This window comes from Panthera onca, chromosome A2, assembly GCF_046562875.1.
Source record: "Panthera onca isolate mPanOnc1 chromosome A2, mPanOnc1 haplotype 2, whole genome shotgun sequence".
Classification (NCBI taxonomy): domain Eukaryota; kingdom Metazoa; phylum Chordata; class Mammalia; order Carnivora; family Felidae; genus Panthera; species Panthera onca.
The window spans coordinates 61,566,342-61,592,463 of NC_138340.1; the positions used below are offsets into that span (position 1 = coordinate 61,566,342).

Sequence of the window (26,122 nt, forward strand, 5' to 3'; positions counted from 1 at the left end):
CACATACTAAACACACAGAGGCTAAAATAAAACTCCCAACAGCAAGGCTGGAAAGCATCAAGGGAGAGACAAGATGCATCAGGCGGTCAGTGTGGCATGCCATAAACCACAGCAGCCACGGGACAACGCTCCAGAGTTGAAGGAAAACGTGCCTTCTGACAAAAAACCCACTGAGGGCTACACAGAACGAATGAAAGATGACTCACGCAAACTCGTGGTTTCATAACCTCAGCTGTTTAAGGCCCCGAAAGTTCCCCAGGGAAAAAAAGTTTACTCACAAAGAACCTGAACGGAAGATCTCTAGAATCAGTTACACTGGATGCAGAAGCACAGGCAGGCCATGCCTTCCATCTTCCAAGTGGAGAATTTTCGTGAAGTTAGATTTCTATTCATACCCAAACCAGGGAATAAGCAGAGGTTTAAAATAACTACATTTTAAAACATTCAAGATCTCTGGATTTATAACGTATCTTGAGAAAGTTCCTTGAGGCTAAACCACAGCAAAATGAGAAGAAAATTAAACCAGAGGAAGATCTCCTGTACAGCTTGGTGACTGCAGCTCACATCCCTGTCGCGTGTGCGCAGGTTGCTAAGGCAGCAGAACTGAAACACTCCTCACACACACACACAAAACCGTAACTACGTACGGCGAAGGAGGCCACCAAACCTGCCATGGTGATCATCCCATGATACATATGGACTTCAAATCAGTACTCTATACACCCGAGCTAATAACAGCATTATATGTCAATTATATCTTACTAAAACTGGGGGAGGGGGAAGAGGAAGGTGCAACAGAGATCCCCAACATACTGAATTTCATCTAGAAGTGTGGTGAAAGGAAGCTCCTGGATGGGAGCTGTACAGAACTCAAACACAATCGGCCCAGGTTGGAATGAGAGGTGAAAGGACCTCAGGAAAGTGGTTTCTAGACAATACACTGTACCAGAGAGTCTGGGTGGCTCTGAGGTTATGATGAAAGCATACTATTTTTTACAAGAAAAAGAAAGCAAGAAACACACCAGGAAAACAAGAAGCTACACAAGAAATTTCCTGATCCGAAACAGAAAATAATGGAGTAAAACCCTGAAAAAGCTTTCTTCCAAAAAAGCAACAAGAACACTAGTGAAAACTGTCAATATGTACTTTTTCCGAACTTTGGAAACTAACCAAAGGTTTGCAGGAATCCAGAGAGCATTTATGCAAGCAACACAAGCTTTGTGACCTTCTAACTTACCCTAGACCCATTCTCACTCTCCAGTCCCTTGGTAACCTGCGCTCCCAGCACAGCCTGGCACACCTGAGACAGCAGAAAGGGGCTGGGGCTCCTTCAAAACTCCATTCCTAAAGAACTATGAGTACCTGTCCTGTGTGACAGTTCCCTGGAAGATCCCACGTGTTAGGCTGGTTTTGAATGGACTCAGAAAAGCCTTTTCCCCAGAGAGTGTTTGCTGCAAACAATTAGAGGCAAGTATTTTAATTTCACTGCGGACTGCAATAGTGGATAACAGCTGAGGCAAACAAAAAACCGCTGGGGAATACAATGTTCATGGAGGTTTTGAACATTTGGGCCACGTGAATGTGCAGGCCGTGTGCAAGCTTAGGAAAAATCCTTAGGTGAGGCCCTAACCCCTCACCACCAGCTGACTTTGAGACTCTGCATGAGCAGGAAATGGAGGCTATGGCTGACTTTTCAACTGCGAGGCTAAGTGTTAAAGGCATGCCCCGATATGTACATGGAGCTCCATGGAAGAAAGATTCACTGGTTCTAGGTGTTTAAGAAAGTCTGTCCAATCGGGACACCTGGGTGGCTCAGTCGGTTGAGCGTCTGACTTTGGCGCAGGTCATGATCTCACAGTTTGCGGGTTCAAGCCCCGCATCAGACCCTGTGCTGACCACTTGCTCAGAGCTTGGAGCCTGCTTCAGATTCTGTGTCTCCTTCTCTCTCTGCCCCTCCCCCGCTCACGCTTTGTCTCACTCTGTTTCTCAAAAATAAATAAATGTAAAAAAAATAAATAAATAAGTCTGTCCAATCATTTGCTGATCACTAAGCTCACCAAATAAAGACTTCACTGGCCACACATGATAAAGAATACACACTTTAGAAAATTAGTTCAGAAAAGTCATCAGGGGCAACTTGGGTGGCTCAGTCAGTTAAGCATCTGACTCTCAATTTCAGTTCACGTCATCATCTCACGGTTGTGAGATCGAGCCCACGTCAGGCTCTGCACTGGGCATGGAGCCTGCTTAAGATTCTCTCTCCCTCTGTGCCCCTCCCCTGCTCCTGGGCTCTCTCTCTCTCTTTCTCTTAAAAAGACAGAAAGACAGAGAAGAGAGAGAGAGAGAGAGAGAGAGAGAAATAGAGAGTGAGAGACAGAGAGAAAGAGAGAAAGAAAAGAAAAAAAAAGAGAAAAGAAGAGAAAAGAAAAGAAAAGAAGTCATCAAACAAGAACTCCATCAAGTACCAACAGCAACAAACCATGGAGAAAAGGAGAGTCTGAGTTCCAGAATTACCACATTGTTAGTTAAAACGCCCAATTTTCAACAAAAAAAATTGTAAGACTCACAAAAAACAAAGACAGCCCATACACAATGTACAAAAACAAGCAAAATCTATTCCTGAGGAAGTCCAGACATGAACTTAGTAGAAAGTCTATAAATCAACTATGGTAAATACACTCAAAGAGCTAAAGAAAACCATGTATAAATAACTAAAGTACAGGAACAGTATCTCTTAAGAAAATCAATAAAGAAATATATGTTACTTTTTTAAAAGAACCAAATACAAATTCTGGAATTCAAAAGTAACTGGGGGAAAAAGAACTGAAGCAAAAAAATCTACTAGAGGGTCTCAGAAGCCAATTACAGCAGCCAGAAGAAAGAACTGGAAAATTTGAAGATAGGTCAAATGAAAGTAGTCAGTCTGAGGAACAGAAAGGAAACAATGAAAAACTGAACAGAGCTTCAGAGACTGGGGGGATGGCAAGAAGCATGCCACAACGTGCATAATGGAGCCCCAGAAGGAAAGAGAAAAAGAGTAGAAAGAATATATGAAACATGGCTGAAAACCCACATTCAAGAAGCTCAATGAACTCCAAGTAGTATAAATCCAGAGAGACCAAGACCTAGACGCATCCAGATCAAACTGTCAAGAAAGCCAGAGCCAGAGAGAGAATGAGCCAGAGAGAGAATCTTGAAAGCAGGATGTGAAGCCACTCAACACCAGGCATGCTCCTCAGCAGGTGCACCAGCTGGTCCGCCGCCAGAAACCAGGTTAGAAGGTGGTGGGAGGGAGTACTCAAAGGGTGAAGGGAAGTAGTGTCAACCAGGAATTCTATACCCAGCAACACTATCCTGCAAAAATGAAGGAGAAATTAAGACATTCTCAGAGTAAACAAACAAAAATCCTGAGGGAATTCACTTAACAGGCTCATCTTTCCTTGCACAGGCCCTGCAAGAAACACTAGCCGTCTTCAAGCTGAAATAAAAGGACACTAAACAGTAATTTGAATCCACATGAACAAATAGAGTGCTGGTAAAGGGAAATACAGAAGACAGCGTAAGTGTGCCTTTCGTTTGTTAACTCTTCTTCTCTCCTATTTGATTTAAAAGAACTGTACCACAGGGTGCTTGCTGTACTGGGGCGGGGGCGGGGGGCGGGGTGTTCAGTCAGTTAAGCATCCAACTCTTAATTTCAGCTCAGGTCATGATCTCACATTTTGTGAGATCAAGCCCTGTGTCAGGCTCTGCACTGACAGTGTGAAGGCCGCCTGGGATTCTCTCCCCACCCCCCCCCCCGCCCCTCCCCTGCTCATACACACACTTTCTCTCTCAAAATAAAAAAATAAACTTAAAAAAAAAAGGGCTGCAACACAAAGTAGCAGAGAACAGAAATTACCATATAAAACCAAATTCTGGGGGCGCCTGGGTGGCTCAGTCGGTTGAGCATCTGACTTCAGCTCAGGTCATGATCTCACGGTTCATGAGTTTAAGCCTCGCATCGGGCTCTGTGCTGACAGCTCGGAGCCTGGAGCCTGCTTCCAATTCTGTCTCCTCCTCTCTCTGCCCCTTCCCTGGTCATGCTCTGTCTCTATCTCTCAAAAATAAATAAACATTAAAAAAAATTTTTTTAACCCAATTCTGCATACACATTGAAGTTAAGTCTATATTGACTGTAATCCAGAGAAAACAATAAGACAATAATCCCCAAAATACAGTTTAATAAAAGATAAGGTAATTAAAATACTACACTAGAAAATCTCTAACACAAAAGAAAGCAGTCATGGAGGAAAAAAGGAACAAAAAATTTCAAAACGTACTACGAAGATCCAATAACCAAAACTGTGGTAGTGGCATAAAAACAGACATACAGATCATTGGAATAAAATTTAAAATTCAGTAATAAACCCATAAGCTTTATAGTCAGTTGATTTTAAACAAGGGTGCCAAGGCAATTCGATGGGGAAAAGAAAAGTCTTTTCAATAAACAGGACGGTGACAGGGATGTCTACATGCAAAAGAATGAAGTCAGAGCACTCCCTCCTGCCTTCTACAAACATGAACTCTAAATGAATCAAAAACCTCTATGTAGGGGCGCCTGGGTGGCGCAGTCAGTTAAGCGTCCGACTTCAGCCAGGTCACGATCTCACGGTCCGTGAGTTCGAGCCCCGCGTCGGGCTCTGGGCTGATGGCTCGGAGCCTGGAGCCTGTTTCCGATTCTGTGTCTCCCTCTCTCTCTGTCCCTCCCCCGTTCATGCTCTGTCTCTCTCTGTCCCAAAAATAAAAAAATAAACGTTGAAAAAAAAAAAAATTAAAAAAAAAAAAAAAAAAAAAAACCTCTATGTAGGAGCTAAAACCATAAAACTCTCAGAACGAAACAAAAACGTAAATATCCACACCATGGATCAGGCAACAGTTTCTTAGGTGTGCATGCGCAACCAAAAATAAACAGACAATACAGTCTAGACTTTATAAAGATTTTTGTGCTTCAAAAAACATCATCTCTTGGGGCGCCTGGGGGCTCAGTCGGTTAAGCGTCTGACTCTTGGTTTTGGCTCAGGTCATAATCTCACAGTTCTTGAGTTCAAGCCCCGCACTGGGCTCTGTGCTGAAAGTACAGAGCCTGCTTGGGACTTCTCTCGCCTCTCTCTCCGCCCCTCCCTGGCTTGCTCTCTCTCTCTCAAAAAATAAACATTTTTTTAAAAATTAAAAAAACAAAAAACCCATCATCTCTTGAGAAAATAAAAAAACTCATGGAGCAAAAGAAAATATCTACAAATTATCTGACAAGGGTATAATATTTATATTTAAAAAGAACTCTTACAATTCAACAATAAAAAGAAAGCAATTTTTAAAAAGGCAAAGACATTGAATAGAAATTTCTCTAAAGAAGACATACAAATAGCTAATAAACACATGCAAAGATGCTCAACACTATGAGTCATCCGGAAAACACAAACGGAAACCACAACGAGATACCTCTGGGCAGTCATCAGGAGGCAGACAACAGGTGACAACAGGTGTCGGGGACGTGGAACAGGAGCCTGCACACACTTCTCGTGGGTATGTAAAATGTTAAAGCTGGTGCGAGCACTTTGGAATACAGTCTGCAGCCCTTCAGAAAGGGAGCTACCTTTGCTACTGTGTGCACCAGGTACATACCCCTGAGAACTGAGAATGTGTGTCCACGGGCGGGGAGAGAGGGAAAGACAGGGCTGACACACGTGGGTACGCAGTGAGAAGGGCAGAGATGCCTCCTCCCCTCCCTTGCCTCATCCCAAGTGACCAGGCCTAAGATGCCAGGGAAGGACCAGGGAGGCGGTCCCAATGTAGAAACAGAGGTTGAGACCACCCCGGAAAAAAATCTCATGTTCAGGAATGTCCTGTCACAGGCCAGAGGCCATCACCCCAAGGTGCTGACAAGGACCCTACCAAGGAAGCCCCCATGAGATCAAGAACACCCACAAGGTTGAGAGATGTGTCCCTTACTGAACAATAAATAAAGAAAACATGCGAACGCACTGTGTGGACACATCCAGAGAACACATCCACATTTACTAAGCATGATTAACCTTCCATCCCACCCAGGACCTGCTTTCAAACCCAGAGCACTCCCTCCTCACCAGCACGCCCACCACCCTTATCCACACACAGCAATCTGTAGCAGAGCCTTTCCTTAAAATAACATTTTTAAAAATCAACACTAGTGTCCATTTCCATTCTCAGTTTTAACTAATTCTGTTCAAGTTCTCCCTGTACTTTTTGAACAGGAGCATTTCTGGAGTGTCTCCACCTAATCAAATACAATAATCAACTTCCTAAGTGACAAAATTCATACTGTGTTAGTTAGGCTCCTGGTTAGTAACCAATGAGATAAGGCCCAGATCACCACACAGCAGTGTCTTCCATAAGAGAAAAATCATTTCATTTCTGTAACAGTTGAATGAGAAACCATTAGAATTTAGACGAAGCTGCTCAAAAGGGGCGAGAAAATCCAAGTGGATTATAAGGCAGCAAAGGTTCAAAGAAGTTCCATCAAAACGCAACCTACTCCTTTCTAATTCCAGATGCCACAAGAAAAGAGACTAATTTGACTACATAAAAATAAATTAAGTTCCCCAAGGAAAAAAATACCAGAAGCCAACTCAAAATATTAGTAACAAAATGAGGCAATAGGTCTGCAACACACACCACAGACCGGGGGCTGACCTGAGATTATAAAGAGCTCCTAGAAATCATTAGGGCAAAGGGCCTAAGGTCTAACCAGCACATGTAAAAACATGCTTAACCATACTCCCAAGAGGAATATGAATCCACATACACCCAGAAGCTCCCTTTCCACCCATCCAGCTTCTACCACCCCCAAACCTGATGCTGTACCCCTGTGCACGATGACAACGGGAACATGGATCGGTGCCCACCCCTTCGGGGGCCATCAGCAGTCCTGAAGGGATGCCACACCCTTTGCACCTGTGACAGCGCCTCCCGGCATGCGTCCTACGTGGCACGTGCACGTGCAGTACGGAACGCACCAGAGGGCATTCACTGCGTCCCCGTCTCCAACAGCAAGACACTGGCAATGACCGCAGTGCCAGCTACCAGGCAGGGTCAGGAACCGCCCGCCCCTGAACATGCCCGGGACGTGGCAGCGCACACTCACACGTGACCCAGAAGCTCACGACATGGTGACTGAAGCCAGGGCGGGGACTGGAGGAGGACAGCTGGACAGGGGCAGGCCTTGTGAAAACGTCACATGTGAGCACCCTACCACGCACACCCCTGCATGAAGTGGATAAAAATGGTCCTGGGACCACAGCTCTTCCCCACTCCGAGAAGGGAGCTCCGCTGCTCGCTCACTCAGCGCTTGCAGGACAAATCCCACGGGTGGCCCCAACGGCTCAGGGCCGAGCACCACAGCAGGAGCCTCAGTGCCAGTGCCACGGTGGGAGGTTCCCGTGGCGAAGGCGCAGGACTCATCCTCAGCAAAGACCACGCGTGGTCCCCGGGGAGGAGGGGGGTCATGCATTCCAGCCGGGACTCTGTCTGCATGCTTTCGGCCAAGGGCAATGGCCTAACGGGGCAGGAGCGGCCCGGAGGCTGTCTCGTCTGCACAGGGGTTGGCCTCAAAACTTCCGGAGCTCCACTTCCCGGCGGCCAAGTCCTGGCGTTCGGTGAGATGCCAGGAATGACTGGTGCCAGGGGATGCCAGCAGGGGCAGAGGCACCTCCACCCCAGCGCAGACGTCCCCTGCTCCTTGGCACAGCGGGCGAAGGGCGGCTGAGTGCACTCACTCCTGCTCGAGGCGAAAGCCTCTAGAGTTTGGCTCTAGATTCACCAGCAAAAAGGCCACGTGAAAAGGCAGGACCCTGGCCACCAAGGGCAATGCATGCGCTCTCCTCCGCCTGCTGCATCCGAGCACCAGCGCAGAGGGACAGCGGTCGCTCTGCTGCTGCTGCTGGCGCCAGTCACCAACGGGCAGGGGGCCCGGGGACCCCTGCTGCCCCCTCATGCACTCACAGTGCCACCGGCACACCCACCACCGTGACTTCACCACTGGACCGCTGCGACCACAGTCACCACCTCCATGACGATTGACAGGTGCCACAGTCAAAACCCTAAAATAAACACTGCTGACAGGTAGCTGTGACAGGCACCTCAGGGAAGGGCTGGAAAGCAGCCAGTCCAGAAAGAAACGGACTACTCCAAGAGGAAAAACCCCTGAGACCAGCAAAAGCCAAGACATCCAAAATAAACCTATTGCTAAGTTTTAAGTGAACTGTAGTTAAAACTCTTAGATCACTAAAAAACGTGAGAGGCCATGGAGTTTCACAAGAAGGTTTCAGGGGGCGCCTGGGGGACTCAGTCGGACTGATCTCAGCTCAGGTCATGATCTCACGATTTGTGAGTTCAAGCGCCCTACATTGGGCTCTCCAGAGCCTGCTTAGGATTCTCTCTCCCCCTCTCTCTACCCCTCCCCTGCTTCGGTATAGGAATAACGGGGAATTTGACGATTGCCAAGAGATTATCTTAAAAGTTCCCATCACAAGAAAAAGTGTTACCATGTGAGGTGACAGGTGTTCACCAGACTTACTACACCGATCATTTCACAGCACAGACATATATCAAATAGCCATGCTGCACATCGGAAGCCAGTATGCCTATATTACCTCAATTTCTTTAAAAAAAAAAAAAAAATTAAAAAAAAAAAAGCCGTAACATGGACCAAAAATACTCCCGAAGAAGATAAAGAAAACTTGAATCACGTCAGAGATGAAGCCAGGCCGGCAGAAATACGGTCATCAGGTGTCATAAAAATGCCAACACAGAAATCACCTTCTTCCAGCACCGTGCTGGTCTCGCAAATGCACCAGCGGCCAACGCACCGCGGGCAGCCACCACTCCCTGGAACTGCCACACCAGTGCCAGCTGTCACTGCCTGCACCCCACAAGGTCAGCCCCAGAGCAGCAATCTTGTCCAAGCCTTGGGGACCATCCCATGCTCAGTCAAGGTCTCAGGAGGGAACGAGCACAATCCAGAACCACCCTTGGTGAAAGTGAGGACATATCGAAGTCACGACACGTGCATCTGACCCCCAGGTGCAACAGCCTGTCCCCTAGGGGGACACGATGAAGGGCACAGAACCCTCAAGACACAGGGCTTGGGGGAGAGTCAGCATGTATGTTTCCTGGGGTGGAAAGTACAGCCAGAGACCAGGTGATCTGGGTCTCCAGAGTCAAAGAGAAAATAACCAGTTTCAGGTTAGGCCTGATACAAATTCTCCCGAAGAAAGTTCCAGAAGTTTGTGGAGAAGTAGGAAGACAGGAAGTGGACCAGGAAGCTGGAGCTATCTTCAGCAAAGTTTGTAGCCAGCGCTTTTCTTAACTGACTTACCTGCATACAAGGTAATCCCAACACAACATGATGCCTGCCCCACCGGGCCCCAGAGAATGCTGGGCCAAGTCCCCCCGCACTGGAGCCCCAGAGGACACTGGGAAAAGTCCCCCCCCCCCCCGCCACTGGAGCCCCAGAGGACACTGGGCAAGACTCCCCCCCACACTGGAGCCTCAGAAGACACTGGTCCAAGTTCCCACCAACACTGAAGCCCCAGGGGACACTGGGCAAAGTCCCCCCTCCCCCCCACAGGAAGACTGGCCTGCACCTACCAACACGGGAGGGGACATGGTCATCAGAGCAAGATGCTGTGTGGATGACCCCTGGTCATCAGGTCTAACGCAGACCTTGAAGTCCACGTGACAGGGGTCACCGTGCTCTGGTGACATCTCTGCACACAGGCGGGAAGAGGGCAGAGGGAGAAATGAGTGGACACGGTGCTCCAGCCAGCATGGCCCAAGACCCCTGACCCACAACCACATGGAGCCAAGAAGCCTCGGGGCTCCTGCCTTCCCTCCCGACACTGGTGGGAGTGCAACTTCTGGGGGCTGCCTGGCTCCTGCCAGTGTCCTACGCACGGTTGGGCCCGTTCCAGGTGCAGCCTGGGCAGTCTAGGGTCAGCACCTCAGGACAGGGGCCCCAGAGGGACTAGCTCACCGCCCAGCCTGGTTTTCTTCACACACAGCCAAGCCAGCCGAAGCTGGTGCCGCTTCACACGGCAGTCGTTTCCAGAAAATGTAGGAGCTAGTCATGTATAAGCTCTACTTTGCATGTTCCAGAACCTTCTCCTTGAAAGAAGCCAGCGGCACTGCTGTTTGAAAAGCTTCAGAGCTTTTCAGAGCTTCAGAGGCAGCGCACTTGCGCTGACCGCAGTCATTCACACAAGTTCCCAGAGCACTCAGTGATCCCAGGCACAAGTGAGGGGCACCTGTGTCACTGGGGGGGGGGGGGAGGAACTGCTCGGCCCCGCCATCTCACCTACGAAACACGGAAGGCACTGCTTACCGTGCAGGCTGAAGAGTCTTGTGAAGACAGAAGCAAGAATACAGTTTCTCTGGCAAACAGCACTCAGGGGACAACCTCACAAATTACATGGGGTTTTTCCTTTAAAGTGAGGCCTCCCTACGTGCACGACTACTGAGTAAACATCTCTCTCTCTCCCCATCGAAGGTTACATTTCTACTCCTGCTCTCAAGTAGAGACACCAGCTAAGGCTGTGAGCGCCCCTGCTCAGGCCGACGCCCCCCTCCCCCGCCCCCCACCCCGTGACCACCCAGTGCTCCAGAGAGCACAGGCCCAGGAACCATGGGCCACTGCACAACCTGGGGATCTCCGCCCTGCCTCTCCAGGCGCCTGCTCCATCCGTGAAATGGGCGTGATGTGGATCACCCTGCCTCCCTTGTCAGGCTTTTTGTGGGGACGCCACGCAATGAACCACGGGAGGGGGAGGACACTGGAGCTCAACACCCAGCAGCAGGTGCACCCCAGCAGCACAGCAGGGCTGGCAGTCATGTCTGCGGCTGAAGGACAGTGGAGACCACAGGACAGGCCAGTTGGCTCCAGCACAGCCCACACCAGACAGCCGCGGCCACAGAGAAAGCTGCGTGGAGGAGCTGGAGGGGCCCCAAGGTTACCTGCCTGCCCTTCACCACGTGCTTGGGCACCGGCACCTTGAGCTCCAGGTCAGTGTAGTCCTGCGACCAGGTGTAGTTCTCACGCACGGCGCCATTGTAGCTGTCGGGGTTTCTCTGGAACTGCTCCTGCCTCCTGGGGAAGAAGGACAGGTGAGATAGCACCACGCCCCAGCCACGCCCCACCTCCAGCTCCCAAGGGGCTCCCTCTTTGGGGCAGGGTGACTTCCTTCCTGGCCCTCCTCCTCAGGCCTCCCGGGGAACCCAAGGACAAAGGGACATGCTGCAGAGAAGTCCACGAATGCAGCACGCCGGGGATGGGGTATGTGGCTGTGGTCAACGGCACAGCCTAGCCTGCCGGCCTTTGTGGACCCCAGAACGCTGCTCAGTCCCTCAAGCTAAGGGCCTCGGTAATACGGCCCCGGGGCTCCTGCTCCCCCAGAAACTGTCCAACAACTTCCGCCCGCAGCTTCCACGCAAACCCAAACGTGGCCCCGCTTTCTCCTGAGACCTGAGTGGTGTGCTGGAGCTGCCTGAAAAACCCGTCGGCCACACCCCACTGTCCCTGCAGGGCCAACCCAGCACGGGTGCACACGGGCCTGGCCGAGCGCCTTGGCTGACGTTACAAATAAAACAGGAGAAGAGATTTGCTGTTAAACTTAACAGTGCTAACAATAGCATAAACACCACATAGAAACGTTTGGACTCTCAAGCTTACTACGTGAGTTTTAGATCTAAATTAAGGACAGAAGCCTAATTGTGGACAAGGCGACACCACTGAGTGAGGCTGTCCCAACAACAGGTGCAGTTCGCCCACCTTCTCCAAGCCTCAGGGAGACCGGCACCCACATGTGGAGGGAGAGGCCCGAGGACGAGGCTGCACTCATGGGGAGACACAGAAGTGAGCACGTGTTCATCTGTGCAGATGAAGACGCGCAGAAAAGGGTCGGAACACGAGCACCCCCGCAGCCCCCCATCTCTGGTCAGGTGGTGGTTCGCAGGTAACGTGTGTACCTCCTGTGGGTCTGCCTCGTACACCTTATATGTGAGGCTGGCATCCATCATCGCCCAGCTCTCACAGCTGATAACTGGCTCCTATCAGGGGTTGAAGCGTGACCCCAAAAATTCTATGGTGTCCTACCCTCCAGCCCTCAGAATGTGCCTTATTTAAAAGTTTAAATGAGGGGGCGCCTGGGCAGCTCAGCTGGTTAAGCGTCTTTACTTCAGCTCAGGTCATGATCTCACGGTTTGTGGGTTCAAGCCCCACGTCGGCTCTGTGCTAACAGGTCAGAGCCTGGCACCTGCTTCAGATTCTGTGTCTCCCTCTCTCTCTGCCCCTCCCTCTCTCATGCTCTGTGTCTTTCTCAAAAATAAGTAAAACATTAAAAATAATAAAAATTAAAAACAAAGTTAAATGAGGTCACTGGGAGGCCCTGGTCCCATCTGGGTCCTTCACAAGGGGAGATCAGGACACGAAATACATGCAAAGGGACGGCGGTGTGAGGATGGCCGGGCAGCTGCGGGCCAGGGGCTAGTGGCTGTCCACGTCCCCAGAAACTGACAGAGGCACGGAGGACCCCACCCAGAGTCTGGAAGGGAGCTCGGGAGAGAGCCCCAGGGAGCAGGGCAGAAGAGGCGGGAAAGGTCAAGACCGGGCAGGCTTGACACGGATGCCAGGACACACAAGTCTGCAGAGGCCGCTGGGCTACATGAGGAAAGTGTGCGGCTTCGAGTATGGCGTGGGTCCATTTACTAAGAGACACTCATGGGCATGTGGGTAAAAGCAAGCGCCAGCGTGTTAAGTCTCCATGGTGTCTCGGGTGGGAGACGAACAGGAAGTTTGGCTTTCTTCTGTTCCTTTAACCATTAAGTTCCTTGCAACACAGACATCCTATCCAGAGAAAAAAGACTCTTCTTCAGGACTCCCGGACAGGAGGCGGCGATTCAGCCTGTGTCCCTAGGACCAGGCGGCCATCGGCCTGCAACCTGACACCCAGACACCTGCACCGGGCCCGCCAGCACCCGATGCAGCTCCAGAGCCCTGGCGTGACGGCCATGCTGGAGTGTGCAGCGAGGACCCGAGGGCCTGGCCAGGATGGGGGTGGGGGGTGTCGTCCTCCCCACACAGCCTGCCGCACGGCCTAATGGAGTGTGTGCGTTAACTATTCGAAACCATCCAAGTTATGGAAACTCAGAAATAAAATACACACAAAACAGAGGCCAACATGGTCTGGCACTTGGCAGAAATCCAGAGACAAATCTCGGGACCCCTCACAGAGGAGGGACAGCCACATCCCACGACACAGGGCTGAGCCTTCAGCCACGGCCAGAGCCGCTCCTGCTCGGGGGTGCCCTGCACCCCAGAGCTGTGGGCTCACAGAGGGGCTCTGCTCACACAGCACCACAGAGCCCGGCACCCTGCTGGGTGCTTTTTTTAACATTTGGAATCCACATTCTCTTTAAATAAAGTGGATTATTTGCAGTCAACGATGTGTAAAAATAAGCCTCCTGTCATGTGCAGGTGCTCTGGGCCCCCTTGCCCCGTCATCCCTGACTGGCCTCATCCCTGACTGGCTGTAGCCACACCCCTGCAGCTGCAGATGTAGCTGTGGAGGGGAGGGGAAAGGAGGGGAGGGGAGGAGCGTGAGTCAGCACGCAGGCCTCCCTGCAGCGTGGGCATCCCAGGAGCCCACGGCCGGCCACGTGAAAGGAGCTGCCAGGCCGGGCTCCTGCGCCACAGCCAGCACCCCCTTCCCGGGGTGGGAGCTCTGCTCAGGTCGCTCCCGCCCCTCCATACCCCTGCGCGGGCAGAAACCAATGCCGCTCCAGCAGTGGCCAGCGTGACAAGTGGTAGGCAAAGGAGTCGCGGCCTCTATAGGCGCTTGAGCAGGAGCTAGCGCCGTAGGGCATGGTTTCTAACTGGGGGCACGGGGGCCACCCTTGGGCCCCTTCCAAGGTTCCAGGAGTGGGGGTGGCTCCCCAGAGTGTGCCCATGGGAGGGACCAGGGCCTGTGCATGTGTGTGGCATGAGCGTGTAGAGTGTGGCACGTCTAAGGCAGTTTACCCTCTCCCCTCGTGGGACACCTCCGTCCCTGCCACAACCTCCACCCCCTCAATGCTCCCACCACTTCCGTCCCTCCCACGACCTCCCTCACTGACCCCACTGCCTCCAGGACCTGGGCAGGGGACACAGCAGGTGGAGGCACAGGGACTGTCCTGTGGGCTCCTGCACTCCCAAGCTGGGTGAGGGGAGCCCACCCTGGAGGCCAATGCCCTGCTTCGGGAGCCTGCAAGCAGGTTCGTGGGCCCCATCTCAGCACCAAGACGTGACGGCCACATTCCCCACACACCTTGGACAGGAAGGGTTGGACCGCACAGTCTGTGCACGGTGACCCACCCAAAGGGCACGAGGCAGGCCCAGCGTGCTCACAGCCTCCTGCCACCTCTTCCAGGCTCCTTGAGCAGCAGAAGCCCACGACCTCGGGTCCCATGCTCCAGGTGCCTGACACCCCGTCCTGCCCGGGGCCACTGTCCCCCTCACACTTGGTCGCCACCCTCTTCAGCGCACTCCCACCTGGAAAGAAAGTTTGGCTCAGGACAGAGGCTTGTCACCATTCTGCCCCAACAAGGGGCCTAAAATCCATCCCGTTCCGCCAGCGTACGGCAGGCAGAGCAGCAGAGAACATTCTCACCAGAACCAAGTCCAGAATGCTAGAAACTACAACAAAGTTCCACGTTTCTTTACAAGTAAACAGCAACAGTTAAAGAGGAAAGCGGAAGAGTTCTAAATCTGAAGTCTCGGCAGACCTGCCGGAACGCTGGTCCAGAAAAACCAGCCATGAGAAAACAGACACTCAGGAAAACATGAACACAGACTGGGCACTGAAATTCACGACAATCACATTAAGCTTAAATGTTCGTTTTACTGATTTATACACGGTGAAGTTTCATGATTTCTGGGTGTGTCTTGTCATGCCTGGGGGCAGGGAGACGAGACAGGAGTCGAGAATGCCACATAAGGAAGTGGAGGAAAGCTTCGAGGGCATGGATGGTGCCACGCTCTCCTTTCGTGGAATCTTTATAACCTAAGGGTCGGTCTGAGCACCCAGCGGGGGACCTGCTGGCCCGGGACCACCCCACACCTGCGGTGTGCCCAGGCAGGGGTCCTGCCCCCCGAATACACAAGAGAGGAGTCTCGTGGCTTCCCGTGTGCTCGTGCTTACTGGCCACACGAGCTCCTTCTGAGCCACTTGCGCCGCAGCCTCTGTCGGTGCTCCCCGGCCGCAGAAGTGCTCTTCACGTGCTGGAAAGACTGTTGGTTCCGCAGCTCCCACGTGCCGCCTCCTACTTTCCTCCCGGCGTCCCACTAACCCAAGGCCCATCTCGGGACACACTTGCCGCCCCCCAGCCCCCCACCCGGCTTCCATCCCTGTGCCCTGAGGCCATCAGCCCACGTCCTACTTCGCTCCCCTGCGTTCTTGCTTCTGCTCCTGACCAGTCGTAGCAGAAGCCTGCGGGACAACAGTGTGCCGCCGTGGGGACACCCAGGGCACTGATGCCCCCGGCCTGTAGCTCCCGCTCACTCTGCCCCCAGGAGACTCTCCACCACCGCCATCAGCGTTTGATACAAAATTCTTGTCACAAAGTATATTTTGATAATCTGCCTTTAACATTTTAATTATGTAGCACAATTAAAAATACCAGATGATTCACCTGAAATACCTGAAGCCCCTCATAATACGCCCATGAATAATTTGATAGGTTTTAATGCAAACTGCTCGGAAGGTCAGCCCGCAGAAACACCATCCACATTTACTATATGCTGTTTTGATTAACCGGCAGTGCAGGTTTCTTACAGCAAGACTTCCTCTTAAATCACGTCATTTAAAAAAAAAAAATTTTAATGTTTATTTATATTTTGCTGGAGAGAGATACAGAGCACAAGCAGGGGAGGGGCAGAGAGAGAGGGAGACACGAAATCCGAAGCAGGCTCCAGGCTCTGAGCTGTCAGCACAGAGCCCGACGCGGAGCTCGAACTCATGAACCATGAGATCATGACCTGAGCCGAAGTTGGACGCTTAACCGACTGAACCGCTTAACCGACTGAACGATGTCCCTCACGTTAATTATTTTGACAAGAGAAAGAACATTCCAAATATTTTCCAAGTACGTGAATATATAGTACACATTTTCCAACAAAAATGAGGTAACCTGCACACACATGACAAGTGGAGAAGGCTGAATTCTTAGTCTTAACTCCATTTTCTTCTCCATCCATCCAAAATCAAACAAGTCATGACCAGCTTTTTTACTACCTCTGCTCTCAACAGACTCCCCAGCTGAGCAGTAATCCCACCCGAGAAAACTGCACCAGACCTCCAACACTCACCGACAGTAGGGACACGAGGGCCAACGGCCCAAACATCCACCAAGGCATGCAGAGAGCCCTTGGTGGCAGGAGGCGGGGCCGGGGGTACCATGGAAACCCCAGAGTGGCTTCCCCAGGGAGCAGGGTTTACAGGGTCAGGACCCCACCCCACCCTTACTCTGCAAGACCCACTTCTTATGGGGCCACCCCTCTGCCCCCCATGACCCACTTCGGGTACGCCAAGGTCGGTGGGGGGCGGGAGCAGCAGGTATCAGTCTCATTAAAAGTAAACAAGAAAACGCGGCAGAAGGACACTGGGAGGCCCAGAAGCGGGGTGAAAGCAAAAACGTCAGGGTGGACGGGCGAGCCTCAGGCACACACAGCCCACCCTCTGCTCATCCTGGCACCCAGCAGGGGCGGCCCATCCCATACTGGTGAACGCTGGGACACCCGGGATGGGTGACCCGAGCAGGGGAAGCGCACACAGGGCGGGGTGGGAAGGGAGACCAGGCCAGCTCATGGGGTCCGCGGGAGCACAGAAGGCCAGGGACACACCAGTAGGTGGCCCTGCAGCCAGCAAGTCTACGGACCTGTTTGTCATCACCTCCCGTCACCGCACACCCCTTCCCTACCCGTGGAAGGAGCAGTCCCACCTAGTGTGCCCACTGCTGCAGGAATGCTCAGGTCCCCATCACACGACGCATGTGGCCCCATCCTTCTGCCTGGCCCTCACACCCACTTCTTGCCAGCCCTGCACTGCACCTGCACATCGCAGCCCATGTGCCCTGCGGCCAGCCCCCCACCCTTCCCAAGAAGCTACCAGCAGCAGCACCACAGGAGGGCTCCGGACAGGTGACATCAGCACACCAGGCCCAGGGAGCTGAGCACCTGGCATCAAGAGGGGGGACGTGCCGGCCCGATCCCACTGCCTCCGCCCTCTCCCAGCAGCCGTGTCACCTGGTCCCTGTCTGCACGGGGACCATGACCCAGGAAGAGCGATGTGAGCCGCTGCAGGAACGGACTATTAGGAAATGCAGACGCTGGGCACCCCCTTCCCCATCCGTGAACAAAGGAGCACACACAAGTGGAAGCATCCAGACAAGGACACACTGCTCACAGCAGTTCAGAAGGAAGGACAGCCGCCAGCACCGTTCTCTAACGCAAATGATAAACGACAGGGTTCCCTTACATGAACATCTTCTCCGCACTAACACATGTTCACAAACAGCGTGCTCGGCGGAGGGGAGATTCCTTCATGCAAAAGCCCCAAGAGTCCATTTTCTTGCAATAAGCCGTGGTTTTAAATTTGCCTGGATTTGCTCTCATCTCAAACACAACAGGTGTTCTCAAGACAGATGCATGAGAAATTTCATGCAGAAACCTTCCTACCTCCAAATATAGAAACAAGACCCATCCAAGAATAGGAAAGGTTTTAACTCAGGCTTTAAAATTTAAAAATTAAGTCAGGAATTCTCAGGTCAAACTCTGTTATCCCAAAGTAAAAACAAAGTTTTAGGAACTCTTTTCTGAATTGAAAAACAAACTTACAAAGCAACCAATTTACACCACAGAAGCTCCAAGGCTCCATAAGGAGCAGAAAGGTGGGGTCAGTACTGGCAGGGGCGAGGAGTGTGTCCAGGAAGAGGCGGCCGTCCCAGCCACACGACCCAGGGTTTCTTCCACACAGCACTGGAGGTACAGATGCACCCACACGTGTCTCCGTCCTCCTGTGTGCATCCGCCCGCCCGTAAGATGACCCTGCAGCTGTGAAACGAGAGCAGCAGCTACAATCCCACTCAGAAAACACATACTGTGGGACGGAGGCATGACCACAAAGAAAAAGCCAACCCAACACAAGGACCCGCAGCTACAGTGGAGGGAATCATGCATGAGTTTCCCAGGGGAAAAAAACAAAACAAAACCAGGGGCACCTGGGTGGTTCAGTCAGTTAAGCTCCAACTTCGGCTCAGGTCATGATCTCACAGTTGGTGGGTTCGAGCCCCGCATCAGGCTCTGTGTGGACAGCTCAGAGCCTGGAGCCACTTCGGGTTCTGTGTCTCCCTCTCTCTCTCTGCCCCTCTACCACTCACGCTCTGTCTCTCTCAGTCTCTCAATAATAAGTAAATGTTAAAAAAGAAAAAAAAAAAAAAACTAAAATGACAGAATATAAAAGAAAGCAGCTGGGACACTGGAGCTGGCAATACAGTTCCTGAAAAACAGAAAAACTAAATGAAGATAAAGAAAATAAAGGGGAAAGGAAAAGCAGAAAGAATTTAAGGAGTGTCAGTGGAGACACAGGACATGCCCCCACAGGCTGACAGGCGCCTGGGGTCTGACCCAGAGCTGCACCTACATGCTCTGGGGCCCACCGGGAGCAAGAGTCCAAGTGACGGCCAAGTCCCTGGGAGGTCACCACCACCCCAATACCCCAAAGACACAGTCGCCTCACACACGCGAAGCTCCGATGGCCTGTGTGGTTCCCGGGAGGCTTCCTTCATTGTGCACTGGAGCCCCACTGGGTGATGGGCAGACCGCCCGCCTGTCAAACTAAAAGTCCCTTATCCCCAGATGCCCTTAATCCCAGGAAATCAGTAAGGTGGTGAGATGTCAACAGCCTCCTGTCATGGTCGCTTCCGCTGAAGGTGCTGGAGGATGTTCTTGAATGAGACATGGGAAGAGCAAGGGCCCCAGCTCCCATCACACTTAACTGGAGTTTGGGCACTGTCCCCACGACTGGGGAACAGACAAGGGGCCGCTGTGACCACTCCCATCCAGTACTTTGCTGGAGGTACCGGGCAGGGTGACTGGGCAAGAAAATAAACAAGTAAGACACTTAGATTGGAAGGAAAAAGTAAAACTCTATTTGCAGATAATATGGCCTTGCATAAATACATTAAATCCTTAAAAGCCTACTAAATACCTTCAGGCACCTGGGTGGCTCAGTCGGTTAAGCACTGACTTCAGCTCTGGTCATGATCCCGCAGTTCACGAGTTCAAGCCCCACATCGGGCTCTGTGCTGACAGCTCAGAGCCTGGAGCCTGCTTCAGATTCTGTGTCTCCCTCTCTCTGCCCCTCCCTTGTTCATGCTCTTGCTCTCTCTCAAAAATAAACATTAAAAAAAATTGTTTTTAAAAGAGCCTACTACTTACAGTTGATGAGTTAAGCAAAGTTACAGCTTACAAAACCAATATGTAAAAATTAATTGCATTTCTACACAGTAGCAATGAACAATCTAAGAAGAAAACAATTCCAGGGGCACCTGAATGGCTCAGTTGGTTGAGCATCCAATTCCTAATCTCAAGGTCATGAGTTCAAGCCCCAAGTCAGGTGCAGAGATTACTTAAATAAGTAAAATTTAGAAAAAGAATAAAATGCTTAGGAATAAATTTAACAGCAAAAACCCCTCACAAAAAAGTTAATCTCCAAAAACAGCAAAACATGGTGAAAAGAACTGAAGATAAACAACTAAAACAGAAAGGCCTCATAAGTTCATGGACTAGAAAATTTAAATACTGGTAAGCGGTAACTCCCCGAACTCATCTACAGCCAGTGCGTAAATGAGTACCTGTCAATACCCCCCAACAGGCTTCTGTGCAGAAACCGACAAGCTGACCCTAAAATCTATATGGAAATGCAAGGGCAGAATAGCCAAAACAATCCTAAAAAAGGAAAACCAACAGCAAGACTCACACTTCCTAACCTCAAAGCTTGTAGCAAGCCTCGACAGCCACGACAGCGTGGTACCCGCATGAGGACAGACATGATGGAGAGGCAACAGAATAGAACTGAAGGCCCAAACACGCACTCTCAAGTTCACGGCCAACTGCTTCTCAACAGGGAAACCAAGTCCATTTGTGATGCTAGGACAAGTGGATACCCACATGCAAAACACTGAGGTTGAACCACAACCTCAGACACACAGAAACGAACTCAGAAGGGTCAGAGATTGCAAGAGCTAAAATTATAAAACTCTTAGAAGAAAATACAAAAGTAAATCACTGTGATCTTGGGGTAGGCAATGGTTTCTTAAATACGATACCACAAGCATATGCAACTAAAGAAAAACTAGATAAATCAGACCTCATCAAAATTAAAAACTTCTGTGCATCAAAGATCGTTGTCAAGAAAGAGAAATGGGAACCCACAGAATGGGAGAAAATACTGACAAGTCATTTATCTGATAAGGGCCTAGTGTCCGGTATATATAAAGAACTCTTCCATCTAACAGTAAAATGATAACCCAATTAAAAATGAGTGAATGGCCTGAATAGGCATTTCTCCAAAGATGATATGCAGTCAATAAGCACATGCAAAACATGTGCAACATTTTTAGTCACTGGAAAATGCAAATCTAAACCATCAAGACAAAAAAGACAGATAATCACAAGCATCGGCAAGGCTGCAGAGAAACGGGAACCCCCTCACGGTACTGGTATGCAAGGCTGGAGCGGCTGTGGAAAACTCTGATGGTTCCTCAAAAGGTCAAACGCAGAGCTACTGTATGATTCTGCAATCCACCCCCAGGTATATGCTGAAGAGAAACAAAAGCGTGTGTCCACACAGAAACATGTACACAGATATTCACAGCACCACTATTCATAACAGACAACCCAAGTGTCCATTAACTGATGACCTAGTAAACAAAGTGTGGTCCATCCGTACAATGAGGTTTTGACCAACAAAAGGAATGAGGCCCTGATACTTGCTACAAATACAGATGAACCTGGAAAACACTATGTTGAGTGAAAGAAGCCAGACACCAAGGCCACAGATTGCTTGATTCCAAGTACACAAAATGCCAGAACTGACAAAACTATGGAGAAAGTAAGCTGGTGGTTGCCTAGGGACGGGAGGTTAGGGAGGAAATGGGGAGGGGAGTTCTTTTTGGGGTAAGAACGATGGCTGGAATGAGGCCGTGTGATGGCTGGGCAGCCTTACAGATACACTAAACACTGAACTGTACCCAACAGTAAGTACTTTTACAGTATGTGGACGATTATGTCCCCATTTCTAAAACCTGTGTGAGGATATTCTCTGTGGTGTGTAACATTAGCTACAGAATTAGGAGAATTTATTTTTATGCATACGTACTTAAAACTCACCTGTTACAACAGCCAAGTAGTTTTTAATATTAAAATGATCTAGGGCACCTGGGTGGCTCATTGGTTAAGCGTCCGACTTCAGCTCAGGTCATGATCTCACAGTTTGTGGCTTCAAGCCTCACGTTGGGCTCTGTACTGACAGCTCGGAGCCTGAAGCCTGTTTCAGATTATGTGTCTCCCTCTCTCTCTGCCCCTACCCACTCACGCTGTCTCTCTCTCTCTCTCAAAAATAAACAAACATTAAATTTTTTTTTTATTTTATATATAAATTATTTTATAATTTTTAATATATAGCAAATATAATTTTTTAATTGGACATCTAACAAGATACTAATAATGATGAAACCAGAGAAATTTTGTTTTCCAAATTTTCTAAAACCTGCTTTTATTATTACTTTTATAATTAACCACTTTCCTAACCGTCACAAGCTGTAACACATAGTAGAAAAGATACCATTCCTAAACCCAGCACAAACAATAAATATCTGGGTATTAATTGAACTCAGGACACACGAAATCTGTACCTAATTCTGCAGGGGAACTGTCAGTAACTGAATATAAGGGGAAAGGAGGGAAATGGGAGCCACAAACAATGCAACGATACACCACCAGCTTTCAGTAGCAGAGTTAATAAGACTAAGCCAGTGACAGTCTTCAGGTTAACACGCAGTTTCACTGGGATACCAACTGAAGAGCTCAAGGTTATAAAACAGAAGTTGGTCACAGTGGTGTTCATTTTAAAGGAATCAAACAATATTAGAGAACAGTCTGGAGTCCTTCCGTAGGTGACAGAAGGGTACATCCACCCCACAACTGAAGGGAGGCAGAAACTGCTACATTGTAGCACAAAGGAAATCACCCAAGACAAGACACTGTTTGGAAAATCCTCCCCAGGATGCAGTGGACCAACTGGAAAAAGGAAAGTGGTGCGTAAGAAGACATGCTAAGTTTTATTTGTAAAACTGGCCCGAAGGGCAGCAGCCAGATTCCAGGCCCTGGAGTAATGAACAGAAGCAAACATTGAGGGCAAGTCACTGTGCAGGACATGTCAGCTCTCTTCCAACGGACGCAGGACAAAGTGTAAGGAGCCACCACACGTGCATGGGTGCCGTCTCAAGCCACGTGCTGTTCCCCCACCCCCCCCCACCCCCGCCTGCCCACAGCCCATCTGCAGAGAGCAGACCACGACCACAGGCCCTTTTCAAGAACTGGCAGTGCAGGTGATACCACTACCACCTAAGCCACACTGGCCAAGACAAAAGCCTGCCATCAGAAGAAAACACCTCTGAGCACTGTGGCCTGGTGACTCCTGTCCCGCACCAAGGACACGGGAGAAGAGACTAGGAGTACACTGAGAAAATAAAGGCGAGACAGAGCCGATGCTCCAACTTTGGGGGGAAAAGGCCCGGGTGCAAGAGAACCACAGCTCGCGACACCACACAGAGCACAGCACGCTCCGGGGAAGGTCACCGCTGCTTAGGTGTGGCCACCACACCTCCCATGAAGCCCACTGGGAGGGCCTCCCGTTTGCTCTGTTGGAAGAGCACGGTCTCCTCCGAGCCCATGTGAAGTGCGCCGTCACTCTTTCCCTCGGCTGCACCTGCTCCTTCTGGACCCCCACCCACCCACCCCACGTGGCTCCCCAGGGCCTCCCCAGCACACCTTCAGTGGAAGGAAGTGGCAAGGAAGAGTGTTGGATGGCCCGCGGGCCAGACTGAGGTTGTCTGTCTGTCCCACCTTGAGGTGAGCCCTTCCTACATCTCCCGCTACCCCCCTGCCCCCGGTGCCCGGAACGGAAGGACACAGGGAAGCCCGGGAACCAAGCCCAGACAGAGGGATGTGGCAGCTGCTGAGGGCCACAAGGAAGCTGCCCAGCGGTGCGATGAGCAGGTGACGATGGGGCTTCCACAGCAACAGCCTGGTGCTCAGAACCAACCGCCAAGCAGGTGGTGTCCCAGGGAGGTACTCAGCACAGTGGACCAAGAATACAAGCAGCGTGGGGGCAAAGGCAGAATTCTCCCACAGCCCTGAGCCACGGGTCTGCATGGACACGCATGGACACACAGGGGAGAGGGAGACACAGAGACACGTGTCTTACCTCTGCCTCCTTGAGGACGTATAAAGTGACTTCATCAAACAGCCAGACCCATTCTGCTTACAAACACCACATTCCGTGAACTGCTGTGAAATTTCGCACGAAAAGCTTACCATCCAGGCTCTGGACTGCGTCCTCAGCACCCTCAGCATGCCCGCTACGGAAGTGCCTGCACACTGTGTCTCGGGGGACATTTCTAAGTAGGAATTCACCAGTGGACCTACTGCCTTCACTCCCCATGGAGCACAGGACCCTGAAGCAGGTTGCTCCCCACACGCGTCCCAGCCGACGGGCGCTGCCGAGCGCCAGGGGCCTGGAGGGAGCAGGCGATTCCAGGGCCCCGGGCGCTGTCCTCTGCCCCACACCCCCCACGCACACCCCAGACACCAGTAGGCAGAAGCCTGTGTACAGATAATCTCAGCATAGACAGAAACCCTAACATTTCTCACGCGGCTCACCACAGCGTGACTTTTGCAGGCACACATCTGCATGCAAATGTGTTCAATTCTGGGCTCTGCGAAAAGTCTCCCGCCCTCCAGAAACTCACACAGGTGTAGCACTGCTCTGGTGACTGCGCAGGGGCCCGACCTCAAGATGGGAAGGGCAGTGCTGCAAACTATTCCTTATAAAAAAGGAGCACTGGGCGGGAAGGCCTAAGAGGGTAGTTTACAAGGAAACCTTGTGTTCACATCCTAAACAGACACTAAGCCGCCTGCAGGAGAACCACCCCTAGAGATAAACACACAGGTGTCCACGGCAAAACAAGACCTAAGGAAGGACGCTGCCGTGGGGTCTACACAACCAGCTCTTCCCTGCGGACAGAGCCACCTGCCAGCCGGCCCTCCGAGCGCAGAGGAGCAGTGTCCGCAGGGCTCAGAAGATGCAGCGGCTCAGGGAAGGACGGGTACCGTTCACACTGCTTCACGGCCTCTGGACTGAAGACCTCGGACCAGCCGGCAGGACCCTCCACTCATGCAGCAGAGACGTGCACTGGTACAAGGGCTGGTCCGTGGGCACACAGCCCGACCCAGATGGACAGGGGAGCGCGGTGGCCCGGCCAGCCTCAGGGAGGTCCACACGATTCCTAACAAGTGTGTCAGGCCAACGGCAACATGGGGCTCACACACACACGCACACAGCACACAGACACACACACACAGAGACACATACACACAGACACACAGCACACACACACATGCACATACACAGAGACACATACAGCACACAGACACACACACACACAGAGACACACACAGCACACAGACACGCACAGATACACACACACAGCACACAGACACACACAGAGACACACAAAACACAGCACACACACAGCGCAGACACAGCACACACACACACAGCACACACAGCACACAGACACACAGTGCACGTGCACACACAGACACACACACACAGCACGTACACACACAAACAGCACACACAGCACACAGATCACAGGCACACACACGCGCGTGCACACACACACACACACACACACACACACACACACAGCACACGGATTGCAGGAATGAACAGAAAAGTGACACCACACCAGGTCACTTTCACAGAATCATAAAATAAAGCACAAAATGGGAAAATGGGTGAAATCCTTCATAACCTCAGCGTAGGGAAACCTTTCTAACTCAAAACCCAGACACAAAAGAAAATAAAGGTAGGATGAATTTTATAGCATTTTAAATGTTAAACACCTTTACTTGGAGAAAAAACTATCACAAGCAGTATCAGACAAATAAAAACAGACAAATTAGGGGCACCTGGGTGGCTCAGTTAAGTGTCTGACTTCAGCTCAGGTCACGATCTCACAGTTTGTGAGTTCGAGCCCTGTATTGGACTCTGTGCTGACAACTTGGAGCCTGGAACCTGCTTCAGATTCTGTGTCTCCTCCTCTCTCTGCTCCTCCCATGCTCATGTCTCTCTCTCTCTCATGCTCTGTCTCTCTTTCTCTCATGCTCTGTCTCTCTCTCTCTCAAAAATGAATAAATGAATAGTTTAAAAAATTTTAAATAGGGGCCCCTGGGTGGCTCAGTCGGTTGAGCGTCTGACTTCAGCTCAGGTCATGATCTCACACTCCATGAGTTCGAGCCCCGCGTCGGGCTCTGTGCTGACAGCTCGGAGCCTGGAGCCTGCTTCAGATTCTGTGTCTCCCTCTCTTTCTCTGCCTCTCCCCTGCTCATGCTCTGTCTCTGTCTCAAAAATAAATAAAAACATTTAAAAAAAAAATTTAAATAAAAACAGACAAACTGGAGAAAAATACATCACAGATGAAGATTGAATTTCCCCAGTATGTACGGAAAGCTCTTAAAAACCGAAGTACAAGATAAGAAGGTCCCACAGAAAATGGACGGAAGACATAAGGAGCACTCTCAGAAAGAGATACCAGGGCCCTTTGATGCACAGAAACACAACACCTCATGAGCGATAGAACTAAACACTCGAACCTCACGCGCCCCTCTCGGGCCAGTACAACTCGGACAGTGTAGCGCGCTCCCCTGGCAGCGTGGTCCCCTGGTGGGGAC

The 26,122-nt window shown here is 50.9% G+C and overlaps 1 protein-coding gene across 3 annotated transcripts in view; it reads right to left on the reverse strand.

The window, feature by feature from the left end:
- NUDCD3 (NudC domain containing 3) overlaps window positions 1–26,122 on the reverse strand; it is a 62,136-nt gene that overhangs the window by 13,328 nt on the left and 22,686 nt on the right. For all 3 annotated transcript variants that reach the window (XR_013554068.2, XM_078442640.2, XM_078442639.2), the window contains exon 3: window positions 11,026–11,158. Coding sequence is in view for 2 of the 3 variants with exons in the window: in XM_078442640.2 (XP_078298766.1) it covers window positions 11,026–11,158 (133 nt within the window). In the remaining variant the exon portion in view is untranslated. The remainder of the gene's footprint in view (window positions 1–11,025; window positions 11,159–26,122) is intronic.